Source organism: Puma concolor, chromosome D3 (genome assembly GCF_028749965.1).
Source record: "Puma concolor isolate L17-30 chromosome D3, mPumCon1.1.hap2, whole genome shotgun sequence".
Classification (NCBI taxonomy): domain Eukaryota; kingdom Metazoa; phylum Chordata; class Mammalia; order Carnivora; family Felidae; genus Puma; species Puma concolor.
In genome coordinates this window covers 29,047,493-29,060,651 of record NC_141678.1, presented here as the reverse complement: position 1 = coordinate 29,060,651, position 13,159 = coordinate 29,047,493, and the positions used below count along the sequence as shown (strand labels likewise).

The window sequence follows — 13,159 nt, the reverse complement described above, 5'->3', positions numbered from 1 at the left end:
GAGCTGCAAGGGTCTGAGGGTGGAGTGGAAATGCTGTCTTACGGGTTACGTGCACAGTGAAGTCAAAGATGAGCCGTAATCTAGAGCTCACCCTGTGACTGTGAATGCCATGGAGAATCCGATACAACTCCAACACCCCCCCCCCCGCCCCTGCCCAATGTCCTCGCCCTACACATTTGACCCACAGCATTAAGGACTTTATGGACAGCCCCCTTCCATGGACCTCAGGTGTTCAACCTCCAGTTCCAAACTTACACATTAGTCACCATGTGCCATCAACAGAGAAACCTGAAAAATTGCAAATTCCATTGAAAGCCTAACTCAGTTTTGCTAGAATCTAGGCAATCTTTGTGCTTTGGAACCTCAATTTGGAAAGAACTGTTTTCCCCAGGCCATGCAGATCATGTCAAGTATGCACTGGCTCCCTACAGATGTAGGCAGTGCTGTACACAACTCACAGTGCAGCCCAGGACAGCTTTCCACACGGCCTGACAGGCCTTGGGGTCCTACCCATCCGGGCAGTCACATGAGTGTATCCCAAATGAGCATCACACTAGACCGAAGTTTCATACAGAAACTTTAATTGGAAACAACTGAAAACCACCTGTGCTGCAGGGTGGCAAGAGAGAGAGGGAGAGAGGAATGCCTGCCAGCCATGTCCCCATTCAGTATTCTTCCCCTTCTTCAGCCTCTGCTTCCACGGAATCCACACCCACCTCTTCATAATCTTTCTCCAGAGCTGCCAGGTCCTCCCGGGCCTCGGAGAACTCCCCTTCCTCCATGCCTTCCCCCACGTACCAGTGCACAAAGGCTCGCTTTGCATACATGAGGTCAAACTTATGGTCTAGGCGGGCCCAGGCCTCGGCAATGGCGGTAGTGTTGCTCAGCATGCACACGGCCCGCTGCACCCTGGCCAGGTCCCCTCCGGGGACGACGGTGGGGGGTTGGTAGTTGATGCCCACCTGCCAGAGAAGGGGAAGAAAACAGTCTGTGCAACTTCTGTCAAACCCAGAAACGGTAGCTGCTTTCATGGGAACAAAAGACACGCAGGTGCCTTCTTTGTGCCAGGCAAGGTGTCAGGTGAGCAGGGTGCTGGTTTCCAGACCAGGAAAACTGGGGAAAAGGAGCCCTGGCTCCCGGCTCAGTCCCAAGTTGCCTGAAGGGCTGTGTCCCAGCAACTGAGACATGTGACAGGTGCTCAGGTAACAGGGCTGTTTCTTCTAAAAGGGGAGGCTGCTTTGTATTGCTCATGTTATTTTCCCCATAGGCTTCTACAAGATGGGGATTCATTTCTGTAGCTGAAACCTCTTCCACTCGATTCAGAGTACTATGGTTGTATCACCAGGGGAGATCATACCCCCGGTCTCCCACCAAATGAGCCAGCCTGTGCATAATAGGGCGACAGGCACACCCTCAGGTCCTAGGACTGTTGCTACTACCGCAACAGGAGGTGGCCTATGTGTGTGCTAAGTAGGAGAAAGGGGGTGATATTCGAGGGCTGGGTCCAAAAGGGGAGGCATTCTAAGTTTCCAAACCAGGAGACACCACGACCAGAGGTTTGGGCAGGAAGGAATACACAGGGTCAGTTAGAGCTGGGGTCGGCAAACTTTGTCTATAAAGAGCAAGACAGGGACGCCTGGGTGGCTCAGTTGGTTAAGATGTGCAACTTCAGCTCGGGTCGCGATCTCACGGCCTGTGAGTTCGAGCCCCGTGTCGGGCTCTGTGCTGACAGCTCGGAACCTGGGGCCTGTTTCCGATTCTGTGTCTCCCTCTCTCTCTGACCCTCCCCCGTTCATGCTCTGTCTCTCTCGGTCTCAAAAATGAAAATAAGTGTTAACAAAAAAAAAGAGCAAGGCAGCACATATTCTAGGCTGGGTGGGCCACATGGTCTCTGTCACAATTACTTAATTCTCTCTTTGGAGCACAAAAGCAGCCCCAACGAGACACCAATGAACAGGTGTGGGTGTGTCCACATAAAACTCTACGTGGCTGGTCTGCCAACTGTGCCGATCCCTGAACCCAGAATAGGAAGGGCTAGTGAAGGACCCGCTGCAGCAAGCCCACCAGAAGCAGTAAGGTCTGAGCCAGCTAGGCGGCATGGAAAGCAAGGCAGAGGGAAGCACGTTTTCCCAGATGGAGAGCATCGACAGCTTAGCGTCCAAGTACTGGACAAAGCTGAAGAGCTACAGCAAGTTTCCTATTCTGTATCAGATGGAAGACCGGCACAAACTGTGTTGGAGGCAGCCTCTGCCCAAACTTGCCAATCTTACTAACAGAGAAACGAGTACGTTGCCGTTTCTTCCAAAAACATCCATGACCATTTTTCGTTAAATCAAATGCTGCATGGGACGTTTAGATTTGGTTTAATTTCCTTATGCCTGAAGAATGACGTGGGATTTAGGAACACTGATGTTTACAGTGATACCCCAATTTCAAATATCCACATAAATTATCAAAATGCCCTTCAAAATTGCTACATTTCTAAGTCCAAACTATTTTTCCCACACTAATTCTTTCCCCCAGAAGCGGCAACAAAAATCCTTCCAAAAACTTTCTGTTCTGTTAAAAAAGAAAATTCTCACGCAGATACACAATGTGATAACTCAGGAAGGGAGTTCAAATGGCACCACTGAATAAATTCTCACTCCGGCTCACTGATTTAGGACCAAGGGGCTGGCTGCCATGGAACAGGGCATCCCCTACAAAGGGCATGCCGTGCTTGGTCGGCCGCCTGCTGACCGGTAACGCCACTCAACATCACCCAGTCCTACCTTAAATCCAGTTGGGCACCAATCCACAAACTGGATGGTGCGCTTGGTCTTGATGGTGGCGATGGCTGCGTTGACATCTTTCGGGACCACGTCCCCCCTGTACAACATGCAGCAGGCCATATACTTGCCGTGCCGAGGGTCACACTTGACCATCTGGTTAGCCGGCTCAAAACAGGCATTGGTGATCTCGGCCACAGACAGCTGCTCGTGGTACGCCTTCTCAGCTGAGATGACCAGGGCGTAGGTGGCCAGGGGGAAGTGGATGCGGGGGTAGGGGACCAGGTTGGTCTGGAATTCCGTCAAGTCCACGTTCAGGGCCCCATCAAATCGCAGGGAGGCCGTGATGGAGGACACGATCTGCCCGATCAGACGATTAAGGTTGGTGTACGTGGGCCGCTCGATATCCAGGTTGCGCCGACATATGTCGTAGATGGCTTCGTTGTCCACCATGAAGGCACAGTCAGAATGCTCCAGGGTCGTGTGGGTGGTCAGGATGGAGTTGTAGGGCTCCACCACGGCCGTGGACACCTGCGGGGCCGGGTAGATGGCAAACTCCAGCTTGGACTTCTTGCCGTAGTCCACCGACAGCCGCTCCATGAGCAGGGACGCAAACCCAGAGCCGGTGCCGCCCCCGAAACTGTGGAAGATGAGGAAGCCCTGCAGCCCCGTGCACAGATCCGCCTGAGAGAAACCAGAGACCGTGAGTCAGTGCCTGCGGAAGCCTCACCGCCGACCTCCGACAAGCCACGCTCGCTTCTTTGCCTCTGCGGGATGATCACACATTCAAATCGTCCACAGCGCACGTGCAGGACGCTCAGGAGCAAAGCAAGGCAGACGTTAGAGATGTACGGACGCACTGAAGCCACACGTGAAGGGAAACGTGGACTCAAGGTTCTGGCCTGGGGTTTTGCCAGAGCGACCTCCTGGTCGCAATCCCTGCACACCCTCCCGTCCGGGGCAACGTCCGCAGGAAGCCTTCTCGGCACCCCCTTACCAGTTTTCGGATCCGGTCCAGGACCAGGTCGACGATCTCCCTGCCGATGGTATAATGGCCTCTGGCGTAATTATTGGCTGCGTCCTCCTTCCCGGTGATCAGCTGCTCTGGGTGGAAGAGCTGCCTGTAGGTCCCTGTGCGCACTTCATCTACAAAGAGGACACGTGGGCCGCAGGGCTTCAAGCCTGTTGTCAACTCACCAGGAGGGGTGGGTTTGGGGACCGTCGGGATCTACCAAGCACGTGCCGTTCCTCGCGGGTCGGCGGCATCAGGGTCTCGTAGAAAACGTCTCTGCGTCATACGCAGACCACAACAGCAATCTATGGCTCAGCAGGTAGTGTCAAGTGGAGGTACAAAGTCCAATCTGACTGGTCCTCAAAGAAGGGAAACCACTCACACCCGCACACAGGTGATTCTGCACGTGCATAATACGTATGTCCTCCTACCCACAGCTACCTCAAAGAGTGTAACTAAAAAATCGCTTACGTACTAGACAGTCACCAGGTCAGCATGACCTTGGCCGGCCAGTCCCATCAGGGCACCCTCTGTGGCCTGCCTCTCACAGGCTTTAGGGTGACATCCTGTCTTCCCCTGGGTGGCCACTGAAAGGTGCTCTCTCCTGGCAGCTCTCCCTGGCAACCACTTCAGCCTTCTAATCCGGAGGAAGCCAACGAATGTTCTCTACTTACCTTTCTGTCAGATGCGGGTCAAGATTCTCACGCAGCAGCATTTTGGTGTGCGCAGCGTTAAGGAGGGACCGGTGCCTGGGCACCCCGCAGGTGGAGTCTACACAACCACCTGCCCGGGGCTGAGGCGGCCACGAGCGAATCTATTACCAGCCTATGTTTTTCCTGTCCGTTAGGTTCTCCTAACTTAGGAGCCTCAGTTTCTCACCTGATGTGGCCACAGGCGTGTACTTGTACACCCCGTCCTTTCTGCAGAAAGGATTCAAAGGAGCACAGAGGGCACGGAGGGGGCTTCAGGGAGGCTCTCCCACTCTCCCGGGAAAGCCGCCCAAGTGCCCGAGTACCTACCGACCACGGTGGGCTCCAGGTCCACAAACACCGCTCTGGGCACATGCTTGCCAGCCCCAGTCTCGCTGAAGAACGTGTTGAACGAGTCATCCCCACCACCGATGGTTTTGTCACTTGGCATCTGACCATCGGGCTGAATTCCATGTTCAAGGCAGTACAGTTCCCAGCAGGCATTGCCGATCTGGACACCTGCCTGCCCCACGTGGATAGAGATGCACTCGCGCTGGGAACCAGAACACAAACGTTGAGATCCCCTTGTCTTCAAGGGAACCGACGCTATATGGCATGGAAACCATATCAACACACACATCTACACGTATTTCCCATTGTCTATGGCTTTCCCAGAAGGCTTATGTGACCCTTTTCAAGTCCCTATGAAAACTGAGGTGCTCTAAACCACCCTAGCTACTAAGTGCCGGACTTAGCCCCTACACAAAAGTGTTTGCTACCATACACGTAATGTCAATGATAAACGCCACACCATACAGTCACATACAGCCACAGTCACCATACAGCCACAGTTATTCTCGAAAGAGTATAGCGATTAGTTTCTGATGGTGTCCTGTCCAAAGAGAATGTAACAAGTAACAGATCAGGGGAGGAAGAGTGGACTTGGACACAGGTCACCATGGCCCAGGTGCCCGTGGTCACCATATGTGTGCCATCCATCTACCCATCTACAGCCACCCTCTATTTTCTCCACCCAGGGCTGTGCTCAGGGAGGCTGACCCATCTGGACTGCATTAAAGGGGCTTCCTTGCACCTGGCTTCTGGTTGCAGTAGCCAAGGCAGGCATCGGCAAGAGACTGCGAGGTTAGAGGACAGTGTGGTCAGGGTGCTCACTTCCTGGCTCCCACCCTGCCGGACTGCCATGGGCTCCCTGAGTGTGTTTATCAAGGCCACAAACTTTCAGCAGTCAGTGTTCTTGATAAAGCCACCTTCTCAGCTTCTAGTGACCACTCCCTTCACCTCAAGGCTAGGAGTTAATGGCAACCAGACATCACAAATGGTAGGACACCACACTGTCCTTTGGTGGTTTCCTTAGACTCAAAGTACCTATTTTGACTGTATCCTATCTTTCCTGCCATAAACATAACTGTACAGTCATTAATCATTTGTTCTATTTTAGACACCTTATCCTTACAAATACATAGAGGAGATCAAATAAAATTCAAGGTGTCCCACCTACCCTAAATCCTAATATACAATACCAAGAACTTGAAGTCCTGTTTTTTAAGTTTGGCAGGCAATTTTTTTTTTTTATTTTTAAGGTTTGTTTATTATGGAGAGACAGCACAAGCAGGGGAGGGACAGAGAGAGAAGGAGACAGAAGCCGAAGCAGGCTCCAGGCTCTGAGCTGTCAGCACAGAGTCCGACACGGGGCTCGGACCACAGACCGTGAGATCATGACCCGAGCTGAAGTCGGACGCTTAACCGCCTGAGCCAGGTGCCCCTGAAGTCCCGTTTCTTATCACACAAACACCAACTCTCCAATTAGGGGCATAGAGATTCACGTAACGCCACAATACCCTAAGAATCCATCCCAGAAGGAACTATTCAGTTGCAGAAAGAACTTCTCCAATGACAAGGAATGCACTCCTTCAGAGAAGAAATTCATCAACACTCTGGGAAGTCTTTTGGAATCCACACAATCACACCATTTACAGATCAGTATTATTCATTTTGCCTTACTTAAATCCAGGCAGCCGATGCTTCACAGGATGCCTGATTTAGCCTTCTACGGACTCAGCCCTAGTATGATCACAGGAAGCTCTGTACCCTGAGAAAATCCCTCAGGTTTTTCTTTTACAAAATGGGGGCTGGTGTGCTACATGATCTGCAAGGCCACTTCCATCTGATTATCCAATGGAACTAACGAAAAGCAGTCAGAGAAATCATTCCTAGCTTTCAACAGAAAGCCATTAAAAATTCATCACCAACCTCACCTGGATCATTAAAATTTTACCTTACTTTACTCAGCCTTATCTTCATCCTCTTTCTTTTCAAGCTCCAGTCCAACTGCTCTCTTCATATTCTTGGCAGATTACTTTGTTCCCTACGTACCCAGAAGCTTCAGCTTCCAGACAGCAAATGCGCAGACCTTTCTGCTCTCTTCCTCCTGTCAATTGTTTCTACTGATCCCCCTACCCGCTAACAGTCCTCAAAGTAATCACTGGCCTTCTCAGGCCACTAGAGATCCACAGACCTCTTCAGGGTAATTGGAAATTAAAGCGATTTCAAAGTAGGACTACTGACATAACCAGCCCTTTTCACCGTGTTCACATTTCACCGTGCTCACTGATGGTGCATAATCAAACAGTGGGTAAAACTGGGGTGCTTGGGTGCCTCAGTCAATTAAGCATCCAACTTCAGCTCAGGTCACGATCTTACCATTTATGAGTTTAAGCCCCGCACTGGGCTCCGCACTGACAGTGCAGAGCCTGCCTGGGATTCTCTCACGCTCTCTCTCTCAAAACAATAAACTTAAAAAAAAAAAGTGGGTAAAACTCTTAATGCCCTAGTACAAATCAAGGTAGTGGCACCAAACTATACCAGTGTTCGTTAGATTCTTCACCCTTATTCACTCACGGTAAAAAGACCAAAAAAAAAAAAAAAAAAAAAAACACAGGCAATTTCATTTCAGAATATTCATGATGAAGCAAAAAATGATTATTTTATAAAACATCCACCCTCGAGTACTGTGATAAAACGGACAGTATCCATAAAGCACTTGTGCACCTGCTGAAATACAGCTGTTTGAAGAAACAGCACTTGTGTGCTTTCAGTTGCCAACTGAACTAGCTTTTTTCACAGAATGTTATTTTCCTTGCAAGAGCCGACAAACTATGGCTATTGCAACCTGGATATCTGGTGTTTAAGTTAGCATGTTGTCTGAAAGTAAATAAATATTTTCAAAATTTCTAACATGGCAAATGACTATGGAGATAACCCACATAAACAAAGGCTTTTTGGAGTCCTAATTTGTTACACTGTAGAGATGTCCATGGAGTGCCTGGGCGGCTAAGATGGTTAAGCATGACTCTTGCTTCCCCATCAGGTCATGATCTCATGGTTTGTGAGTTGAGCTCATTGGGCTGGCAGTGCAGAGCCTGCTTGGGATTCTCCCTCTCCCTCTCCCTCGCCCCTCCCCCACTTGCACTCTTTCTCTCTCTCTCTCAAATAAACTCTATAAAAAAATAAATACTGTAGGGGCACCTGGGTGGCTCAGTCGGTTAAGTGTTGGACTTCAGCTCAGGCCATGATCTCATATCACATGAGTTCGAACGCCACGTTGGGCTCTGTGCTGACAGCTTAGAACCTGGAGCCTGCTTGGGATTCTGTCTCCCTCTCTCTCTGCCCCTCTCCCACTTGTGCTGTGTGTGTGTGTCTCTCTCTCAAAAATAAACATACGTTAACATACATACATACATACATACATACATACTCTAGGGATGTCCTGGGACCCCAACGTTTGAGAACCACCTTCCAGGCCTCAGGAACCCAACATAACGGCTGTCCTCAGAGACTGAGTCAAGGCCACCCAACAAGTCAAGGTCACCCAGCTTCCAACCTGGCTCATAAAGTTACAATTTTCTTTTTTTTTTTTTTAATTTTTTTTTTCAATGTTTATTTATTTTTGGGACAGAGAGCGACAGAGCATGAACGGGGGAGGGGCAGAGAGAGAGGGAGACACAGAATCGGAAACAGACTCCAGGCTCTGAGCCATCAGCCCAGAGCCTGACGCGGGGCTCGAACTCACGGACCGCGAGATCGTGACCTGGCTGAAGTCGGACGCTCAACCGACTGCGCCACCCAGGCGCCCCAAGTTACAATTTTCGAGAAGACACCTGCACCTGCCGACCCCCTTCATCCGGGACATTACCACGACGCAGGTTGCCGCTGCCCTCAGGGTTCGCACACCCAGAGAACAAGCGAGAGGACTATCATCTGTTCGTCCGGGCAGCCCTCGGCCTCCCGTGCCCAGCCCAGCCCCCTCTTTCCCCCGATCTCCACCCCCCTCCCCCGCCACACACACACACACACACACACACACACACACACACACACACAGAGCCCCGGTCCTAGGATTTGTCCCAGTCTTGCCCCACCCAGGGGCCTCATGTGGCGGGCTTCATCCTCCCTCCTGCCTGGGCCTCTATGAACCGAGAGTGGCCGGCGGGGGCCTCACCATGGTGAGTTCAGCTGCTACCCAACGCCGTCACCAGACCTCAACCGCTGCCACCGATGCCACGCGCCCAACTGCAGCTGCTGCGCGGTGCACCCGGCCCGGGATTGGCCCGCCGCTGCCCAGGTGCCCATTGGTCCTCAGTGCCTCGGGGCGGACCTAGGCCTGGAATCCCGCTTCTGATTGGACGTTACTTGACTTGCGGAGTATGGTGCTTTCTGATTGGATATGGCTTTGGCGGGAAGGCTGTGGCCTAGCCAAAGCCGAACATTCTGATGCATCCTCGGATGTTAGGTGGGAGTGGTCACGGTTTTCTCTGCGTGGGACATAGCACATTTTCGTGCACGTAAGCCCTCAATGTGAGCGTGGCTTCACATCAAGCTTGTGCTGCCTTCTTGCATGGAGGCCCAGGCCCACTCACCTGTCTGCTCGTGATTCCGGTCTTTGCAAACGAGACACCCTCTCAAGGCCTGCCCACCATCTACCAGTAACCAATGCAAAGGAGAGCTGCTCTCCCGTGCTTCGCAAGCCAATAAAAGACTTGCACCAAGTTTTTGCCTTGAAGATAGGCTATTTGTTGGTGTGGCACCACCCAGGAGAACGTAAAACCAGTGTTCAACGTCCCGAACTTCCTGATGGCTTATAAACGAGGGGTTTTACGGGGAAAGTTGGGGGCAGGGCGGGGGCCCGGGGCGGGGCGGTCTGCTGAGAAGGTGGACGCTGTTGATTGGAGGCTCATGAAGTCATGTTCACAGATGTTACTTTGTTACTTCAAGTGGCTTCATCTGGTCCACGGAGGTGTGTTCTATCTCAAGAGACTTGAGATAGACTAACAACCAACAAGATGGATGCCAGCTTCATACCCAAAATCTGCACCCGGCTTTCTTGTCCACCCTTTTTCCGGTGCAGAAAGGCCTTTGCCATCCAGCGCCCAGGAACCAGGCAGGACTTGATTACTTCTTTAATCTGGGGATTTCTGAGTTTCTGGGGACAAGGGAGTTGGAGGGTATACCCCAGGCTCCCCTGCCAAGGCTGGGTTGGAGTGCAGTGTCCATTTTGGGGAACTTTGGTACAATCACCTGATTCTTCCATTCTGTAAAGACTGACTTAACTTTCTTTGGGATCCACTGTGTATTTATTTCTGAGAAAAGCAGGGTAAAAGGAATTCTGGCATAACCCCAAACTTATCACCAGAATGCAACATCCTTTCTGGTGATTCCCTAGAGCATGTTGGAGCAGACCCTTAACTTCTTACAGAAGAGCGGGGAACTCTGCTCCTGCAGTGGCACACAGCAGGTAGAGGAGCTGGGCTTTTTCTGTAGGCCTTGGGAACATTTGGATAGTATGATTAGGTCGGCCCTTAGAAAGATAGCTTTGGGGGCGCCTGGGTGGCGCAGTCGGTTAAGCGTCCGACTTCAGCCAGGTCACGATCTCGCGGTCCGCGAGTTGGAGCCCCGCGTCAGGCTCTGGGCTGATGGCTCGGAGCCTGGAGCCTGTTTCCGATTCTGTGTCTCCCTCTCTCTCTGCCCCTCCCCCGTTCATGCTCTGTCTCTCTCTGTCCCAAAAATAAATAAACGTTGAAAGAAAGATAGCTTTGGCGGCAGGGAGGAGGGAGATGGAAGGAGGTCAACGGAGAGCCAGGGAAACCAGGAGAAACCCTCCCTGCTTCTTCCCTCCAAGAGAGTGAATCCTTCTATCTTAGGTCACCTGCCATAACAGAACACCATGGACTGGGTAGCATAAGTAACGGAAGTTTATTTTCTGGCGGTTCTAAAGGCTAGGAGAGTAATGCAAGGTCAAGTTCTGGAAGGGTTGGTTTCTAGCGAGGGCTCTCTTCCTGATTGCAGAAGGCTCCCTTCTTGCTGTGTCTGCCTATAGGGGTGGGAGGAGAGAGCAAGCTCTCGGTGTCTCTTCTTACAAGGACACTAATCCTGTCAGATCAGGGTCCCACCTTTATGACCTCATGTAACCTTAATTGCCTCCTGTTTCCAAATATAGTCGCATTGGGGGTTAGGCCTTCAACGTAGGAATTTGGCAGGGGGACCCAATTCAGTCTATAACACCCTCCTCCACCCTCACGGCTCCAATCATTCCACATACATAACTGAATTGTAGCCTGTATCACATTTTAAAGTACTACTTATTTTTTCTGGTTTTAAAAGTAACACATATTCAGAGGAGAAAGTGTAGGAAATGAAGAATAACATAAGGAAAATAAAAATCATCCCCAAACCCACACCTTATAGCTAAACATTATTAATATGTCAAGGTATTCTTAGTTTTTTCCCCCTGTGTATATACTTATACATGGGTTTTACAAAATTGGATCCAACAATATGATTTTTTGTTTTAGTAACAACTTTCTTGAGATATAATCCACCTACCATACAATTCATTTTTTAAAAAATATGTTTTTTGTTTGTAAGTAATCTCTACACCCAATGTGGGGCTCAAACCCACAACCCTGAAATCAAATCACATGCTCTACCAACTGAGCCAGCCAGGTGCCCCACAACTCACCCATTTAAACTGGTGTACAATCCAGTGGTTTGCAGTATATTCACAGAGTTGTGCAACCATCACCACAATCCATTTGTAAAGTTAGGGTAGGTGACTTATTTGTTTAAGTTTATTTATTTATTTATTTATTTATTTATTTATTTATTTATTTAGAGCATGAGTGGTGGAGGGGTGGAGAGAGAGAGACAGAGAGAGAGAGAGAGAGAGAGAGAGAGAGAGAGAGAATCACAAGCAGCTTCACACTGTAAGCGGGGAGCCTGAAGCAGGGCTCAAACCCACAAACCGTGAGATCACGACCTGAGCCAAAATCAAGAGTTGGATGCATAACTGACTGAGCCACCCAGGTGCCCCATCACAATCCATTTTAGAACATTTTTATCATCTCCAAAAAAACCCATGCTCTTTCGCTGCGAACCTCCAGTCCCTCCCATCTCCCTAGCCCTAGGCAACTTCTTTTAAATTTTATTTGAGAGAGAGAGAGAGAGTTTGTGTGTGTGTGTGTGTGTGTGTGTGTGTGTGTGTGTGTGTGAGAGAGAGAGAGAGCAGGAGCAGAGCAAGTGAGTGAGAGAATCCCAAGAAGGCTCCATGCTCAGCATGGAGACACAGGACACAGGACTCAATCCCCTGGGATCACAATCAGCTGAAATCAAGAGTCAGATGTTCGACCCACTGAGCCACACAGGCGCCCCAGCCCTAGGCAACTTCTAATCTACTTTCTGTCTTGGTAGATTTACCTATTCTGGACATTTCCTATAAACAGAATCATACAATATGTGGTCTTTTGTGAATGGCTTCTTTCACAGCATCATGTTTTCAAGGTTCATTCATGTTGTAGCATGACACATTCCTCCTGTTACATGATACATTCCTGTGGTAGCATGATCCTTCACTCCTGTTTCTTGTAAACAGCTTTATTGAGATACGGTTCACATACTCTACAATTCATCTATTTAAAGTGTCCAATTACTTTTGGTGTATTCACAGAGTTGTGCAGCCATTACCACAAGCAAGTTTAGAATGCTATCATCACCTCAAATTTCATTTCTTTTTATGGCCAAATAATATTCCATTGTATGGGCATACCATTTTTATTTTATTTTTTAATGTTTATTTTATTCATTTTGAGAGAAAGAAAGAGCAAGGGAGAGAGGGAGAGAGAGACTCCGAGGCAGGCTCTGCTCCACCAACGCACAGCACAGAGCCTGATGCAGGGCTCCATCCCAAGGTTCGTGAGCTCATGACCTAAGCCGAAATCAAAAGGCAGTTGCTCAACTGACTGAGCCACCCAGGTGCCCCTACACCATATTTTATTTACCCATTCATCAGTTGGTGGACATTTGTACTTTGTGGATATCATGAATAAAGCTGCTGTGAACACATGTTTTCATTTCTCTATGACACGAATTGCTGGGTCTGTGATAAGCTACAGGTTCAAACTTTTAAGGAATTGCCAGACAAACCATGTGATTTTTTTTCAATCCTGATTTTCTCACTTAACATTAACCATGTGCTTTTTCATAAACTGTTAACGTGTTCAATGTTTTTTGAACGCTTGGCTTTTAATGATTGCAGAGTTCCAATTCTTAGTTAATCAGTCCCCTGTTATTGGGCATCTAGATTATTTCCAATTTTCATATTATAAACAGCCTTTCAG

At 49.6% G+C, this 13,159-nt stretch overlaps 1 protein-coding gene across 1 annotated transcript; it reads right to left on the bottom strand.

Annotated features, from left to right (window-relative positions):
* Window positions 1-564: 564 nt before the first annotated feature.
* LOC147575452 (tubulin alpha-3 chain-like) lies at window positions 565-9,118 on the bottom strand. The gene is made up of 5 exons (XM_086682336.1): window positions 8,989-9,118; window positions 4,800-5,022; window positions 3,766-3,914; window positions 2,772-3,452; window positions 565-962 (listed from the first exon to the last, which is right to left on the bottom strand). Exons 1-5 carry the CDS (start codon window positions 8,989-8,991, stop codon window positions 666-668), a joined length of 1,353 nt encoding a protein of 450 aa, XP_086538462.1. The 5' UTR covers window positions 8,992-9,118; the 3' UTR covers window positions 565-665.
* Window positions 9,119-13,159: the final 4,041 nt, after the last annotated feature.

Bases quoted from the DNA above. Each gene is read 5' to 3' on its own strand.
- LOC147575452 (XM_086682336.1), bottom strand. The intron at 3,915-4,799 runs GTAGGTACTCGG...TCCTCTTTGTAG, and splicing joins CCTGGAGCCCACCGTGGTCG to ATGAAGTGCGCACAGGGACC. The intron at 3,453-3,765 runs GTAAGGGGGTGC...GGTTTCTCTCAG, and splicing joins TGGACCGGATCCGAAAACTG to GCGGATCTGTGCACGGGGCT.